This window comes from Myotis yumanensis, unplaced genomic scaffold (assembly GCF_028538775.1).
Source record: "Myotis yumanensis isolate MYYU_CA2020_CCGP unplaced genomic scaffold, mMyoYum1.0.hap1 SCAF_16, whole genome shotgun sequence".
In the NCBI taxonomy this organism is placed as follows: domain Eukaryota; kingdom Metazoa; phylum Chordata; class Mammalia; order Chiroptera; family Vespertilionidae; genus Myotis; species Myotis yumanensis.
In genome coordinates this window covers 37,898,474-37,915,798 of record NW_027223767.1, presented here as the reverse complement: position 1 = coordinate 37,915,798, position 17,325 = coordinate 37,898,474, and the positions used below count along the sequence as shown (strand labels likewise).

The 17,325-nt window shown below is 56.2% G+C and overlaps 2 protein-coding genes across 9 annotated transcripts in view; both read right to left on the bottom strand.

The window, feature by feature from the left end:
• Nucleotides 1-39: 39 nt before the first annotated feature.
• On the bottom strand, nucleotides 40-11,370 carry NAGLU (N-acetyl-alpha-glucosaminidase). Of its 2 annotated transcripts, XM_070394291.1 has the most exons (8): nucleotides 10,715-11,370; nucleotides 7,903-8,074; nucleotides 6,858-7,181; nucleotides 5,140-5,287; nucleotides 4,216-4,362; nucleotides 3,955-4,040; nucleotides 2,730-2,986; nucleotides 40-1,489 (listed from the first exon to the last, which is right to left on the bottom strand). In XM_070394291.1, coding segments are annotated over exons 3-8 (1,851 nt in total). In that variant the 5' UTR covers nucleotides 6,860-7,181; nucleotides 7,903-8,074; nucleotides 10,715-11,370; the 3' UTR covers nucleotides 40-278. The 2 variants fall into 2 exon arrangements, with proteins under 2 accessions (XP_070250392.1, XP_070250391.1); XM_070394290.1 differs by lacking the exons at nucleotides 6,858-7,181; nucleotides 7,903-8,074; nucleotides 10,715-11,370 and adding an exon at nucleotides 6,061-6,476.
• A 96-nt stretch (nucleotides 11,371-11,466) lies between these two features.
• ATP6V0A1 (ATPase H+ transporting V0 subunit a1) overlaps nucleotides 11,467-17,325 on the bottom strand; it is a 53,949-nt gene continuing 48,090 nt past the window's right edge. For all 7 annotated transcript variants that reach the window (XM_070394278.1, XM_070394280.1, XM_070394282.1 and 4 more), the window contains one exon: nucleotides 11,467-13,064. In XM_070394278.1, the coding sequence (XP_070250379.1) occupies nucleotides 12,971-13,064 (94 nt within the window). In that variant the 3' untranslated portion in view covers nucleotides 11,467-12,970. The remainder of the gene's footprint in view (nucleotides 13,065-17,325) is intronic.

Here is a 17,325-nt window from a genome sequence, read left to right as displayed (position 1 = left end):
CTCCCAGGCACAGTAGCAGTGACATTCAGACAGACAGGCCCAGGTGATTCACCAGTTTATTAAGTTGTATTAAAACGGTACTTTGGTCCCGAATTTGGGGTGGTGGAGGAGGACAGCTCACTTCCCCCCAAACCCCCTAACCTCGATCTGACCGGCAGGTCTTGAGTCCCTTCGCCCAGGCTTGGGGGACCTCCAGTGACGCTTGCCCAGCGCCAGACCCCCGGAACCTGCCCAGGCTTGGAGTTTGGGGAGAACATGGCCCAGGGGTGGTTAATCTGTCACAAGGAGCCAGCCACCCACCGGGGGTAATATTTGAGGAAGAGCTTCTTGGCCAGGTCCACAGTGTCGCCTTGGGGGAGGCTGGGATACCTCCGTGTGCTGAGGACAAAGGTCTGCCCCAGCTGGAGGGCATGCGTCTCAAACTGGTGCTGCTGGAAGGGGATGCCTCGGACCAAGCTGTCGACCAGCATCTCCAGGAAGAGTCGCCAGCGGGGGGTGTAGTAGTCGGCCACCAGTCCTGCCAGCTGCTTGTTGGCGTAGTCTAGAATGTTGCCCTCTGGCCCCCAAAGGGTTAGCTGGTAGCGGCTGTTCTGTTCATAGAAATGGGCCTCGGCCTCACTGACCGCGGCTGCTCGGGCCTGCGCCAGCCAGCTGCCCAGCAGGAAGTGGCTATCGCTAGCCAGGATGTTGTCCAGGGAGGGCAGAAGCTCGTAGGCCAGGATGCCTGCCGCCCTCAGCAGGGGGACCAGCTCCTTGTTCAGGTAGGCGGTCCTCACCTCCTCATAGTACAAGCTGACCAGCTCCTGGACTGCCTGGCGAGTGAGGTCCACCAGGTCGTAGCGGAAGGATGGGCTGGTGGCCAGGGTGGGGGTGGCTGTCAGCAGCAGCCGCCAGGCCTCAAACACATCCGATCGGTTGTACCAGACAGTGGTTACCATCTGTAGGGATGGCCGCCTGACCAGCGGGCTGCGATTGTGGCCATTGCAGGCCTCACCGGAGCAGTTGTAGACACTCCTGAGAAGCAGCCTCCACGCTGCCTCTGTGCCTTCGTGGGAGACCCCATACCGCCGGGCCGCAAAGCTGGTCACCCAGGCCCCCAGATCCGCCACTGGGCCCTTGCGCCAGCCCAGCTCAGCCATGAGGGCATAGACCACTTCGTTCTGGCCAATGCCTTCAGGGGCCATGCCCGTGCCTACCATGGTGGAGTTGGGGAAGAGGCGGGCGGCTGCGGGGCCTCGGTTCACAGCCTCCAGGGCCCCAAACAGGCCGTGGTTGCCCCCAAAGTTATGCAGCATGCACCAGATGAAGGGCTGGCCCTGGAAGGAGGCTGTGCGGACGTACACGGGCTGGCTCTCAGCAAACAGGTCCAGAACGAGGAGGCGGCCGCGGGGCACTGCCCCGAGCACGGCCTCCACCTGGGGTGGGCCCCAGAACTGGGGCTGGTGCTGGAAGAGCCAGCCTTGGAGGAGCCATACGGCATCAGGGTCCACTGTGGTGGGGGTGGGGGACAGAGAAGGGAGGTGATGAGAAGGGAGGGGGTCAGAGGACCACTCACCCCCATTCCACAGAGAGGAAACAGGCCCAGAGAAGTCAGCCGACTCTATCACGGGACACTTCCTTCCCCGGCCCCCCAGCCAGCAAGGCTACTTCACCCCACACACCCTTTCCATGCCCTCCTTCCCCGTGGGAGTTACCCAGAGGCTGGTTCACACACACACTCATGGGCTCCAGCCCTGGTCTTTCTGACTCAGGAGGTGGGGGAGGGGAGGGAAAGGGGGAGGAAGGATCTGCAGACCTGACAGGCTCTGGGCTGAATCAGACTTGGGGCAGCGCTGCTCACGGAACCCTGAGCCCATCAGTTCCCTTCCTGCTGACACAGAGGCCTCCCCACCTCCACTCCTGACCTGGCTCCTCTCCCCCCTCCCCTCTAAGTGGCAGGAAGGAGTACGAGGTTCACATCTGTGCACCAGGAAGGGCACCTACCAGCTTTGGGCACATTCCCTAACCTCTGGCCAGCGTTATGTACCTCAGCATGGAGGTAGGGACCAAATAAAATACGGGGTGGGCAAAAGTAGGTGTACAGTTGTAACAAATACTACAATAATAAATAAATAAATAATACAAGAACAAACTGTGTTTCATGTACTCACATCTGTAGACCTACTTTTGCCCACCCCTGTCTTTTCTTTTTTAATATATATTTTATTGATTTTTTGCAGAGAGGAAGGGAAAGGGATAGAGAGTTAGAAACATCAATGAGAGAGAAACATCAATCAGCTGCCTCCTGCACACCTCCCACTAGGGATGTGCCCGCAACCCAGGTACATGCCCTTGACCGGAATCGAACCTGGGACCTTTCAGTCCGCAGGCCGACGCTCTATCCACCGAGCCAAACCGGTCAGGGCACACCCCGGTCTTTTTAATACCCAGCACTTAATGACACTTTCCTCTGGGCCAGGCATCATCCTACTCAGAGGGAGCCCCGTTTTATAGATGAAGCCACGGAGGCCCTGGGAGGGAGGTAACTTATTGCAAGTCACACAGGCAGGAAGTGGCAGTGCCGGAGTTTGAGCGGGCTGCCTGCCTCCAGAGCTCACCTCTCACCAGTGTGACTCCATGAGATGATGTGTGTGGACAAGTGCTTGGTAAACTGTAAAGTGCTATGTGTCACAGTCGGGTGTGATGATGCCCAGCCCCTCCTCCCCTTCCCCGCCTCCCTGGCACCAAACCTGCGACCATGGCCTGGTAGACGGCGGCAGTGGCTGCGGCGAGGTAGGAGGGCTCTGCGGACGGGGGCTGCATCTCGTTGAACGTGTCAGCCCCGTAGACGTGATCTGTGCCAAACTCCTTGGTCAGCTCCCGCAGGAAGAGGCTCCCCACGACAGGGAACAGGGGGTCTTCGGGAGCCAGAAGGAAGGAGCAGGAGTAGGAGCAGTTGAAGTGTCCCCAGCTGCCCATCTGGGTGACATTGACCTGAGGGAACACCCTAGTTGGGGGTGGGAACAGTCCATTTAGTGGAGGCGGACACAGTCACTGCCAGTTTCATTAACTTATCTGCAACTCCTGGACCCCGTCCTGGTCTCTCACGCCTCCGTGCCTTTGCACATACTGTGCCCTGTGCCTGGAGTCCTTTCCTCCTCTCTCCCTGCTCATCCAGCTGGTTACTCCTTGACGTCCTTGAAGTTTGACCCAGTTTGGAAAACTCTTGCTATCTCCCCTCCCACTGGTTGAAACAAACAACACTCATTTTTCAAGGTCTGGCCCAGTACTGCCTCTCTGAGTGCCTGCGGCTCCTCTTACCCAGGTGGAAGTGACCTTGACGGAGAAGTGGGCCCTATCACTGTATTATAACCCCCTGCCAACCTATCTCCCACCAGGGACAGGAACTCAGTGCACTGTTGTCGCTGCCTCCAAAGGGCCCAGCAGAGCCTGGTCTGGCAGTCCCAGACCCCCGACAGGTGTCCACTGAATGTGTGCACGAGGCTCCTGCCACCCGGTTGGAGAGACGGAGGGGTAGCCAGCAGTGTGCGTGAAGTATGTGAGAGCGGTGGGAACCAGGGGCTCACGGGGCTGAAGGAGGTGGCGACCAGTGCTGGGAGCCCAGCAAGGCTTCCTGAAGGAGGGATGTCTCAGCTGGCCTCGAAGGATTTTCCCAGCCCCAGGAGAGGATGGGTGGGTGGGTACCACAGAGGAGCAGGGAGGACAGAGACCAGTGCACCACTACTGCCACACACAAGAGCTGCCTTTGGCTAAGTCTCGGTGCCAAGCCATGTACATTCTGTAAGTGAGGCAACTGAGGCACAGACAGTCACATAACCTGCCTGAAGTCACATGGCTAGTGGATAGCAGAGCCAGGCATCAAGCCAGGGCCTACAGCTCTTTAAATCAGGTCTTTCAGGGGAAAATAAATTCCATCTCTGAGGTGAGTGGGAGGTGAGGGCAGGGGAGCCTCACCTGGTTACAGCCTTGGGGACATGCCCTGCGAATGCAGGCAGCACGGGAATCATGCCGAAGGAGCGCATCCGGTCCAGGATCCGATGCTGGGAAGAACGGGAAGGGGAGCTGGTGAGCATGGCCGAGATGGGAGGCCCTCGCTCCCCCAGGGCACAGAGTCCCTGGGGTCTAATTAGGAGCCTTGAGACTGGCCAAATACCACCCTCCCTAGCCTGTGACTGTCCAGGACCAATTCTATCCTTCCCTTCCCCTTTACTTTACCTGCAGGTAAAGCTGCTTGAGGTGCCAGGAGCGGGGCAGGGGGCCACCCCAGGTGTGCAGGTTGCCCATGCGTTCCCAGGCCAGGAAGGCAGGGCCAGCGAAGTACTCATCGATCTCCGACTGGGTCAGGCCCAAGGCCAGGTACACCTGAGGAGGAAGGCAACCCCCGCACATCAGCACATTCATCTCCTTTCCCCGACTCACTGACATTCACTCATCTCCTCGCTGTGCTGTGCCCTGTGGTTACTGAGACAAAATGCAACCTCCGCCTGCAAGGAGCCCGCAGTCCAGGAGGAACAGATGCGTGAACCGGTGAGTTTACTAATGTCACCCTTGCAGCACAGGTGAGGTGAGGCCCAAGGGGGCTCTCCCCAAACAAGGAAGGGGCCTTAGAAGGCTTCAGGGAGCAAGGCTGGCTAGAGACCAGCTCTGCAGGGAGCTCAAGCAGCCGCAGGTGCAGCCAGCCCTCAGGGCCCAGGGACGCAGCTCCCAGGCCCCGCAAAGGCTGGAGGCAATGCTGCGCTCCTGAGTGTGTTAGTGGGAGGGCTTGCCCAGATCTGCATTTCAGAAAGGAGTCCTGCTCAGAGGCACTCGAGGGGGTGCAGGGCGAGGGTGTGAGAGCCTGAACCAGGGCCATGGCTAAGGATGGAGAGAATAAGTGAGATCAAAGACTGCTGATGACAGAGACTCTGGTGAAGCAGCAGACTGACTGGACTTCTTAAGCGTGTACGGTGGGGTCCTGGGGCCCAGCTCTCAGTAAGCACTCCTAGGGTTTGTCTCAGCCGTGGAAGCCAGTTCTGGAGGGCTGGGGCCACTGTGCCCACCACAAACACTCTGGAGCCCTTATTCTCTGTGTGCCAGACACTGTGCTGATGTGGGTGGGGGACAGGGACACCTGCAGTGGCCCGTGTGGGGGGCACGTACCCGCTGCCAGATGGCCTCCTGGCCGCTCCAGGCCAATGCCAAGTTGATGCCGTTCAGTGCCATCCAGTCAATCTCCTGTTCCCAGCGGGCCCAGTCCCACCACACGAAGGAGTAGCTGTGGGTGCATACGTTCTGGTAATAGCGGTACCTGTGGGCAGGGGCATGAGCTGGGGTGTGTCCTTCAGCGCAAACAGGATGTGCCTCTCCCTGCCATCCATCATCCTGGAAGAGCTCAGAAGGCCTCCCGACTCCAGATCTAGCCCAGAGGGAGGGGTTCCAAATGTGGTCTCTCTACTGCTTCACGTGGGGATCCCCCCAGGCAGAGCTAAGAGGTAGGAATGGGAGGTGAGCCCAGCCCGTGGGGCTCGGTGGTTGAGCATCCACATATGAGCCGGGAGGTCGCAGTGTGATTCCCGGTCAGGGCACAGGCCCGGGCTGACCAATGATTCTTTCTCATCATTGATGTTTCTATCTCTCTCCCTTCCTCTCTGAAATCAGTAAAAATATGTTTAAAACATTTTAAAAAAAGAATGCAAGCTGATTCTTTTCAAGAATGTACCTTTTACATCTAGGGCCATACCACCCCGAATGCTTCCGATCTCGTCTGATCTCGGAAGAATGTACTTTTTACTATAAGAACTCAGTTTTTTCCTTCTTGGGGACACTCTGACTATTGCTTCGTTGTGTTTCCGGTTCTAAGACCCTTGAATAAATCCTTATCATGTCTTTCCAGCCAAAGCCTAGAATTTTTTTTGTTAGTTGGACAAGGCAGAGCGGGGATCTGAAGCCAGAGTTGCGCGACCCAAGGACTAGCGCTTCCTACCAGCGTCGCGCTGGGGTGGGGCGGGACCGCAGCCAGGTGAGCGCGGGCTGCAGGCAGGAGGCAGCTGCAGGGGGGCCGACGGGCGGTCCCGCCGGTACCTGTTGGGCGTGGCCTCGGTCAGCTCGTCCGGCACGGCGGGCAGCGGCTGCGGCAGGTGCAGCTGAGAGCCCGACCAGGCCACGTGGCAGCCGCAGAAGTCGCGCAGGTAGCGGTGCAGGCCGGCGGCGGCCGCCACGCCCGTGGAGCCGAGCACCCGCACTGGCGCCCCGCCGCCGCCGCTCAGGCGGTAGGTGTCCAGGCCGGACTCGGCCGCCAGGGAGCGCTGCACCGACACCGAGAAGGCGGCCGCCGGCCCGGGTCCCAGCAGTCGGGCCAGCAGCGCCCGCACGGCCTCCGCCTCTCGGGCCTCGTCCCCGGCCGAGGCCCCCGCCAGGAGCAGGAGCAGGAACCCCAGCGCCGCGGCCGCTGCCGCCGCCTGCATGGTCCGCGGTCTCCACCCGGCCGCGGCCCCGCGGGAAACCTATTCGGGACTCGGGCCCCGGGGGCGGGGCGCCCCGGGCCCAATCCGCGGCGAGTCTTAGGTCACGTGGAAGCTAAAGCAAAACACCGCGGGCAGCCGGGAGAGCGGCTTCCGGGTCCCAGACGCCGCCCGAGGGTGTCTGCTGAGCGCTCGTGGTGCCGGCGCGCGTGACCCCGGCAACCTCGGGAGCCTGGAGCCGGTGTGACCCGCGATCCTTCACGGGCGTCTTCAGACCCGACGCGCTTCCACACGCGAATCGCTTTCCTCCCGTTCATCCAAACACCCAGTAAATATGCGGAGTTTGTTTAGTACCAGGCACGCCACCCCTCTCCGGGGAGACCTAGAAACCATGGGCAGTACTTAGGGAAGACTTACATTATAGCTGTGATGGTGTGAAGAAATGTAAGGGCGCCCAGCCTAAGGCTTCTTCCAAAAGGAAGTGATGTTTAATCCGAGTTCACTGGGATCGACTAGCAGAAGAGACAGGGGAAGCACCCCAGGCAGAGGCAATGTGTATATGAAGATCCCCGAAGGATAATGGAGGAGCTGGGCAGGTTTGAGGAATTAACAGAGCGTGCACAAAGCTGGAGGGGCAGTGGGCCATGGAGCGTGGGTTGGCGGCGGGGCAGGGCCTGGTGGACATGCCGAGGTCTCTTCTGGGATCCTTAAGGCGTTATCTTCATTTTACATATTGGGGAACTGAGGGCCAGAGAAAGGAAATGACTCAGACAAGGCCAATAGCGGTAGGACAGCAGGTCTGGGACTAGAACCGGAACTCCCGAGACCAGCCTTCTTGCCGCTATTGCCCAAGTGCCTCTACTTTTCAGGCTGCCTCTCTGGCAGGGAGGGGTTGAGTGGGGGCTTTGTGGTGGGCCCTTTAGAAAAACTGTTTCTAACAGGATTTTGAATCCCTTTGGAGACAGGTGTAGATTTTTCCAGAATGTCAGGCCTGAGGGAAGCCGTTTAGGGACAGGAAAGGGAGCAGAGGATTGCCGATCCAGAGAGTCTGGAGTCTGGACTGAAAAAGAACAAGGGAGTCCAGTGGGCTTGCCAGCTCCCCGGCCTCAGACACAGCTGCAGGCCCTGCCTTGCTCCTGGCTCTGAGCAGCTCTCAGGAGGTGCAGCCCCTGCTCACTCAGTTCCTGGTGTGAAAAGATTCAGCTTTTCTCAGGGAGCACTCCCAAGACCGGCCCGGAGAGATGTGCTCTCAGGGGGCTACAGCCTGCAACACCTCCCCCCAGGCCCTTCTCCACTCCTCGCCAGCATCCCTCACTCGCACCCCATTTTCCCTCTGGACAACCCTTTCTCCAGGTGAGCCTTGTCAGGTTCTCCTCCTGCCCCAACTGTTTGACTGGCATTTCTGGATCTCAGAGAACACGTGGGTGGGGGAGTTGGGGCTCTCTGTGGGGTCTGGATTCACCCAGAGTGGTGGTGGGGGGCAGTAGGTTGGGGACACCATCCAGGGGTTGGTAGTACATTTAACGCCTGAGTTCGTAGATGCTGGGGAGGAGCTTCAGGGATGACTCCAAGCGTGTCACACTCTTTTCTCATCTTCCCCGTCAGGCTGGGAGCTCTTTGACAACAGGAGGGGGCTGATTGAAGAAATTAAAGTATGAACGAACTATTAAGCATTTACTGAAAAATGAGGAAGATGTGTTAATGATTTGGAATGTTCTGCAAATGGTCAAACCAGTGGATCTAGTACACTCGCATTTGTGTGGGTATTTTTTATTTATTTGTTGTTGTTAATCCTCACCTGAGGATATATTTTCCAGTAATTTTTGTTTGTGTTTTTTTTTAGAGACAGTGGAAGGGAGGGGGGCAGAGAAACATCAATCTGGATATGAGACAGATTGGTTGCCTCCCATACGTCCCCGACTGGGGCCAAGGAACAAGCCTGAAACCGAGGTATATGCCCTTAATCAGAATTGAACCCGAAAACCTTCAGTTCGTGGGCCTATGCTCTAACCACTGAGCAACCTGCTATGGTTGTGTGCATCTTTTTTTAAAGGCTATGAAAACAGTGGTTGCCTCCCATGGAGTACTAGGATGCTGGGGGTGGGAGGACTTTACTTTTTCAGTTAATGTGTGCGAATCAAGTAGGCCTGGCTCTCCTCTCTCCATCTCATCTTCTGTTCCTGGCCCCTCTGTCTATGTACCCCAGAATAGTGCCCAGCCAATCCAGTTGCCTGTCACAGCCCAGCTAGGATCACACTCACGTTGCCAGCGAGGAAGAATGAGTCCTTCCCGGTCTGGCCACCAGGGAGCAGCCAATGCCTAGGACATGCCTTGTGTAGGCCAGGGAGCTGGGAAGGCAGCCAGGTCTCTTGGATCTGAGGGGAGCTCCAATGCCCCTTCTGTCCAGGGCTCCTGGGACAGGAAGAGGCACAGTCCACCCAGGTCACCAATGAATCGGACAGAGAGTGGGTCCTGAAGGTGGTGATGGAATTGTCCCATCTTATAGCACTGAGCAGGCCCAAAGCCACCCTTTCCACGCTGGTTCTAGGACCACAAGATGAGGGGCATTCACTGGTCAGGGCACAGACTCACTCAGCAGATGTCTGGGGTCCAGGGATTCCACGAGAAGGGGATCTCCTATTTTAATCCTGCCCCCAAATGCATCCAGCCGCCAGTCCTAGGCAATCACCCCTCTGCTTTCTGTCTCTCTAGATTTGCCTACTTCACAGAAATGGAATCATATTCTGTGGTCTTGTGTCCTGTTTCTTAGCATCATGTTTCTGAGGTCCATTTATAGTGTTGCAAGTAGCAGTACTTTATTCCTTTTTATTGTAGATTAATACCTATTATATGGATAGATTGCCTTTTGTTATCCAGCTGATGGACATGTGGGTTGTTTCCATTGGGGGGCTACCATGAAAAGTGCTACTACGAACACTGTGTACAAGTCTGCGTGCGCATCTTTTCATTTTTCTTCAGTGGATAACTTGCTGGGTCTTATATTACTTCTGTTTAACGTTTTGAGGAACTGCCAGACTGCTTTCCATTTTACATTCCTACCAGCAGGGACTAGGAGTTCCAATTACTCCACATCCTTGCTGGCACTTGTCATTAACGTTTTTATAAACCTTTTTAGTGGATGTGAGGTGGTATCGCCTCACGGTTTTGATTTGCATTTCTCTAATGACTAATTATGTTGAGCATTTTTTCATGGGCTTACTGGCCATTCAGCCTGGGGACATAGAGGGCTGACTGCATATTTACTGAAAAAAACAACAAAAAAACCCCAAAGTATAAGTGGACCCCTGCAGTTCACACACATTATTCAAGGGTCAACTGTATGATTTGCAGATATTGTCTCCTGGTGTGAATGTCTTTATTTTTCCCTTTGAACCAAAACATTTTTTAATTTTCCTAAAGCCCAACTTATCTTCATCATTTGTTATTTTCGCTGTCATATCTAAAAATCATTGCCTAGCCCAAGGTCAGCATGAAGACTCGTGATTTCCTCTTAAGAGTTTCAGTTTTAACTCTTACATTTAGGTCCGTGATTCACTTTGAGTTAACTTTTGTACATAGTGTGGGGTCCTGGTCCAAATTTGTTTTTTTACATGTGGGTACCCAGTTGTACTAGTACTATTTGTTGAAAAGACTGTTCTTTCCCCGTTCTTTTGGATTTTCTTGGCCCCTTTGTTGAAAATCAATTGATGCCCTACCTGGTTTGGCTCAGTGGATAGAGGGTTGGCCCGCAGACTGAAGAGTCCCAGGTTTGATTCCGGTAAAGGGCAAGTGCCCAGGTTGCGGGCTCAATCCCCAGTAGGGGGCGTGCAGGAGGCAGCTGATCAGTGATTCTCTCTCATAGATGTTTCTATCTTTCTCTCCCTGTCCCTCCCTATCTGAAATTTAAAAAAAAAAAAGTAAAAATTCTAAAAGAAAAAGAAATCAATTGACCATAAATATTAAGGTTTATTTCTGGACTCTCAATTTCAATTCTATTCCATTGATTCCAAATATCTATTTTACTTATTTCTAAAAAGTTATTTGTTGATTTTAGAGAGAGGAAGTGAGAGAAACATCAATTTGTTGTTCCATTTATTGATGCATTCATTGATTGATTCTTGTATGTGTCCTGATCTGGGACCGAACCCACAACCTTAGTGTATCAGGATGATGCTCTAACCAATTGAGCTACCCAGCCAGCACCCAAATATCTATTTCAGTTAGGCTCCCTTTTTGAGTCAGTAACAGAGCAGAGGCTAAAAGAGCTCATTTACCTGAGTTTCCACTCTGGACTTTCGGAGGAGACGGGTGGAGGTGCTGCACCCAGGGCCTATTCCAGGGCAGCTGGCCTGTTAGGGAGGAGAGGGTTTGAGGCTGGGGGGACAGGAACATGAAATGAACAGGGGTTTCCTGCCCGTCCCGGAGCCGCAGTTGTCAGCCTGCTGCTCGAATTCCTGCGCAGCCCCTGCTCCGGAGGCCCCGGGAGGGAGGGCCCTGGGAAAGAATGTGGATGCCTTACATGGCAGTGAGGAGGGAGAGGTGCCCTCCCTGCCCACCCCGCCTGCCTGGACAGTCTGCAGGCTCTTCAGCCACCTGCCTACCTCAGCACCTCACATTCTCCAGCTGCCCCAAACCACATGCTGAGCCTCCATTTATACCAAGGCCAAGGGCATCAGGGCTCAAAACAGCCAGGCTGCTGAGCCCCGAAGAGCACAATTGGAAAAGAGGGAGAGGGCAGATGCCCAGACCCCCACGAGCCTCTGCTGTTTGGGGGTGTAGTGTGTGAAGGGGAGGCGAAGCCGGGTTCCTAAGACCCCTGCCATCATGGGTAGTGCCTGCAAAGCTGCCTTGGCTCATGCGAGGGGGAAGGTGCCTGTGAAACTTGAGATAAGGCGAGAATTTCAAACTTACTGCCTGGTCAGGGCCTCGGTAGCTGTGGCCTTTGATCAGAGAAGCAGAAATGCTGGAGGAGGGCGGGGGAGAGTGTGCGAAGCAGGGGCTGTGGGTACAGAGACAGCCAGCCTCCTTCTGTAGACTCAAACACACTTTATTCAGCACAGGAATGTCTGAACAGAAGGGCCTTGGGCAGGGTTCCTTACACAGAGAACTCTACTTCAAGCCCTGCTGTCAACAGAACAAAGATCATCACATCATGTAAACCATGGGGACCACAGGGGAGGGGCTCTGCACAAGGTCTGGGTCAGGTCACACTGGCCAGCACATGGTGCGGCTGGGGCAGCTGGGGCAGGTGGCCCCCACCCAGGCCAGCCGCGCCTGGAAGGGTTGAGTGAGCAGCTCCCTCAGGAAAGTCAGGGAGGAAGAGGGCAAGGGCCTGGCCAATTCAGGGGATTATCTTGGCCACTGAAAGTGACGGGATCAATTTAGCTGAAGCAGCCAGGGCTGCTGCGTCAACACATGCTTAAAAGGCCCGAAGATCACAGCTGGTGTGGGGGGTGACAGCGGAGCCGGCCCCTTGGGGGTGCTCATCATCAGCTCACAGGCAGGGCTGTGCAGCTCTCACAACCACAGGCCTGGCAGCCCTGCCAGTCGCCTCCAATCAGCAAACGGTAAAGGACAGTGACCCTCCCTGCCCAGGACCTCACTCCCCGCACTTGGGCTCACTGTGGAAGTGGGAAGGGGCACTAGTGGCAGAGCAAGGCTGGCCTGCCAGAGAACCAGCCTTGACGATCACCGTCCTTCACTCAAGAGTCATGATTTGGGGGTAGGGGAAGGTCCTGGTCTGCACCAGGAAGAGCATCAATTTAAACCCTCTGCCCAGAGGACGTGTCAGTGCCAGGGCCCTCGAATGGGCTGAGAAGCAGCTAGCCAGGACCTCTGTTTTGGGTCTCTCCCAGCTGTGCTATCATGCAGGATGCAAATGAGCGAGCAGAAGAAGGGGATTCTGGGAGGGAGGAGGAGAGGTCTGAGTATAGAGTGGAGGTTAGGGAGGTGGTGTTGGGTGCCCTGGGACCCTTGGGGGTGACAAGAAGCCATGCACAGTGTGGTCCAGCTGGATTCCTGATTAACAAATGTCTTTGCTCTGAAGACCGGAGGTGGGAGGCAGAGGAGATAGGTACCATCTTCCTGGATCTGCTCCTACTAACCCCAGGGAAGGGTGCCAAGAGCACCCCCACCGCAACCAGTAACTAGAATGGCAGGAGCAGAAACTCAGAATCCGGGTGTGGATGGCGAAGGTACTCCTGGGTGTTGGGCTCATATGGAAACGCACACAGTCACCACCAGGTGACAGAGAGGAGGGTCTGGCTCGGAGGAGATGGAGGGCAGGCTGGTGCCCAGTGGTGTGAGTGACAGCCAGAGTCCAGCTTCTCTAGATCACTACACTACAATATGCACAGCTGAGGAGGCAGGAGACCCAAGGGAGGGCCGGATCTCACAAGCAGCTGGGGGAGGGTGGCAAAGATGACACAAATGCCCCCGAATCCAGGGATCACAACCAACATGCGAGAGGAGCACAGCTATCACCATGGAGTGGGTGGGGGAGGGCAGTGGGCACACGTCCCCGTGCGGGCTCACTCGTCTAACTTCCCTTCCAGGATGTGCTCGAAGGAGAAGGGTAGGAACTTGAAACCGGTCCCGCTGTAGAATTTATTCTGGAACTCGACCCTGGGGAAAAGGAAGAGGGAAGTCATCATCCCACAGAAACTTTTTGGGATTTCATAGCTGGCCAGAAAGATGCCCAACCCACGCTCCCCGAAGCCTTACTCTCCTAGGTGAGCGTGGGAAAGCCCTCTGCCTCCTGCTGCCTCTGCCAGCCCAAGCCCAGAACTCGGCCTCCTCCCAGGGCACACAGCCCTGCCTCTGAAGCCCAGGGCCTGCCCTCAGCAAGCAGTGTCCTCAGTCCTGCTCTGACCTGCTGAGCAGAGGGCCATGTGCAGAAGTTCAGCCGGCACAAGTTTCTGAACTCCCCAAACAGCCCCCCAAACAGCCGTCTGGCAGGGCTCACAGCGACCTCTGAGGGAAGCCCCAAGCGACTGTGAATTCAGCCCCGGGAACCCTGCGAGCACCACTGTTTTCTTGCTTATTGTTCCCTTGTGGGGAGGAAGGAGAAGGGAGGCTTGGGAGTGAACATTCAAGGCTTTTGAGTTAGGGGAGGAAATTCTCAGGAAAGGGGGGAAGTCAGGAGGGGAAGTCTCCTCAAAGCCATGGCAAAAATATGCTCCAACTACAAAAACATCTGAGAAAGAATTCTTCTCTTGGGGACTGAAAGGAAAAACAGAGCTTCAACTCCCTTCCCAGGCAGCTCGGCGTCCATCCCTGCCCGTCTCCCTGGGGCCCTATCGGACGGACTCGAGGGGAAGAGGAGCTGGCTCCTGTGAGTACTTGGCTGGGCTTCCCCCTGCAAACTCGCCCTGGATGGCTGCCCAGCAACCAAATCAGCACCAAATATGGGCAGAAAAATGCATGATTCAGAGGCGAGAAAAGCCAAGGAGAGCTGCCCTGAGGAATAGTTTCCACTGGGGCTGAGTGACCCTGGGGGCACCAGAACCGGCGCAAGGACAGGCGGGGGAGGCAGGCTGCAGGCAATAGTTTACACACAGGGCTTCCTCCTCCCCCAAACCCAGAGGGGAGCAATTAGCAGAGAGGAAAGCGTGGGGCGTGGCCTGGGCAGGTAAACCAGGAGGACTGTCTGCAGGTGGCACTGAGAGGCCCTCAGGCCCCTTCAGCCTCGGGGTGCTGGCTGGGGACAGTGACTGCAGGGCTTTCAGCTCCACACCTGGGGAGAAGAGGTGAACAATGTTCAGTGAGGCCATCTCTCCCCCAGCCCCACATTCCAGGGCCTGGGCCTAGGTCCCCAAGCATCCCAGGCTCTGGCCAAGCCCCAGGTAAAACAGGATCCAGGACTCAAGTCAGTCATACCAGGACTGGATCCGCCCCACATCCTAACACTCCTGAGAAGCCCTTCTGCCAGTTGCAGCTACTGGGGAAGGTGGCGGGGAGGGAGCTAGGTTCCTGCTGGGCGCCCACTGCTGTCAGGTCTGCTTTCTTCATGTTGGGTGGGCTGTGTCTGCACATGGCAAGGGATTGCTGGACAACTGAAAAGAGATGGACTCGTCCCATTTTCATTCAAGAATATGTAGCCAGATAGTGGGCAAGTCACCTTCAGGCCCATGAGGGATCAGAATTCTGACCTCCTGGCTGGCTAACCACACAAACAATTCCGATTCCAAATTGGGTGAAGGGAGACGTTCTCAGAGACCCGTGGGGTCACCACCCTTCTCTTGCCATCCCTCTGTGTGACTTAAAGACATCCTGGGCCCCTCTGGGTTAGCCTGACTTCACCCTCCTTCTCAGTGAGCTCACCCAACCTCCTGGCACAGAGCTGGAAAGCAGTTTCCCTGTCGGTCTCCCCACCCTCCTCTCCCTGTAAACCAGGGAAACGTGTGCTTCCTGAGAAAGTACAAACATGAAGTTCTCTGTGTGAGGGTGCAAGGGGGCCCCAGGGGCCGCCCTGAGAGTTCTTCCTTCCTTAGGGGCTCTGCTCAGGAGCCTCCAGGCCCAGCCATGCTCCAAGCCACTAAAACACACCTCAGAATCCCAGTTGGGAGGAAACCCCAGGCAGGCAGTGGGCTGAGCTTCTCTATCACCCCTTCCAGCTCAGCACCTGGCAAAGGCCACCTGTGACCCAGAGGACAACCTGGCGTCCAGAGAGAGACGGCTCCTGCTGTGTAACAGGAAACCTGTTTCCTGGAGTGAGTGAAGGGACTGGTTCCGGGGCCTCTTCCCTTTCCTGGCAGGGTGTGACTGAGGGGAGGCAGTTTCCGAAAGATGATTCTAGGCCCAGCTGCTGCTCTGGCCCTTTCTGTCACTCTGGGCAGCTCAGGGCCAGGAGCACATGCCTGTCTGATGGTCCCAGTGTCCGGACAGTGATGTCAGCCTGGGACACATTTCAGGTCTCTTACTTCTGGGGCAGCCAGCCATTCACCCAGCTCTCCCAAGGTGTCCTGCTGTGAAACCACTGTATCCCTCACCACAAACTGGTCCAGTCCCGTCCCATTAGCCATCAAGCAGTCAGCGAGTGTGCACACCTACACACAGGTGGATACTGCTGGAGAAGAAGGCAGGCCATGGGCAACAGTCTTTCTGCTAAAAGCAGTTCGGTGGCCACAGTTATAACAACCAATCATATCCCCGCCTTTGCCTTTCCGGAGGAAGAAAAGACATCGAATTAGGGTGACAGGAAGGCCCACCCACTGTACAGGGTTGGGGGAAAAGAGAGGGACAGACGACTCAGGAGATGGAACTGGCAGGCTGGCACATTAACCTGCTCACTGTTGTTTTCAAATGTCACCCACCTCCTTCTGACCCTGCACGGACCTCAGACTAGTGGTTTACATTTGTTATCGAATCGTGTGCTTTTCTTCTTGTCCCCACGGAAGAGACCCAGAGCTTGTCTAATGGGGCAGTCCTTGCATCAGAATCAGGAACCCAGCTGAATACCAGGGGTAGAGTGACAGGTATGACGACGTCCAGGCTGGACACCAGAAAAAACAGCAACCGTGTCCCTGCACCATTCTCAGCAGGACCAGCTGTTGCCCCCTCAGGAGTGGCCACAACCCACGACTGCTGCCCAGGCATCCTGGAAGCACATCCACATTCGGCCAGGAGGGGGAGCACCTGCACCAATTCCATTCCCTAGGCAGGGATGAGCTCCAAACAGGCCTGCAGTAAGATGGGATTTGAAACGTTGCTGCGCAAGAGTTTTCGCTGTTTTTTCTCTCCTGCCCAATATTTCCACTACCACACCCCACAAGTGCAGTGTGTTGGACCAGCCTATTCCTTGCAAACTACACCGGAGAGGCATTCAGATGGCATCACCTATCCTCCCACCCAGTGGTCTCCCCTCTCTCTAAACAGACTAAAAGCAGTTTCTTTACAAGCTAGCACAAGGAGGTGCCCTTTCCACAGGGCACCCCACTTTCAAGCAGGGCAGCCATGATCTGCACCCGAACAACAGGTTAGATGTGCCAGGGCACCGTGAGTCCCTTGGCGTGCACATTCCTTCACGTTTAATCCTGGCAGCCTCATCCTCTCTCTCCGCATGAGAGACAAGGAGGTTCGGAGAGGTAAGTGCTTCCCTCGGGGTCGGCCAGCCAGTGTGGGCAGAGCTGGACTTTAGACCAGGGAGGCGTGATTCTGGAGCCTGCTCTCTTGTCATCTGTCACTCCCTCGGGCTCATTTGTGTAGGGAGACAGAGGCAATCGAAGGCCACCCCTGAGCCTGAGGAAGAAGTAGCTCTCTGGCAATAACACACAATTTCACCAACTGGGGGCTCACTCTGGAGACAGGCCCGAGCCCAGGCGACCTTCCTCGACTAGAGTCGTGGTGCGCCTGCTCACTGCTCTAACTAACAGTGCTGGCCCAGCACCGCGGGGCCCCATCCCGCCCGGGAGGAGGCAGCAGGCTCCCCACCTGGGAATCACGGTGGGGTGGTAACTGTTCCCTCAAGGCCAGGGCTTAGGAGACAGAGGAAAGGAAGGAAGCCAAGAGCGCAAGAAAAAGTGAGTCACCACCGGCTGGCTACACAGACATTCCCTCACACCGTAAGGCTGAGGAAGTGTGCTGGGGAGAGGGGACGCTGATAAGCTAAGAACAAGGGAGCGGCCTGCAGTCTGAATCATGGGGAGCTCCTAACCTCCTGGCTCCACAGTAAACAGCAGCTGGGGGGGGGGGGTCAGGGAGGGGGGGACAGGAGGGAAGCCCTGGTGCTTCTCAGCTGTGCACCGAGAAAGCATGTGCACCCACCAGCAGGACAGACTCCTCCAAAGGAGCTGGTGAGGGAAGGTAAGTCCCAGCCCATCTCCCCTTACGCGCCTCACTTTTCTCTTCCGCAATTTAGAACAACAAACAGTGGCATCCTTGAGGA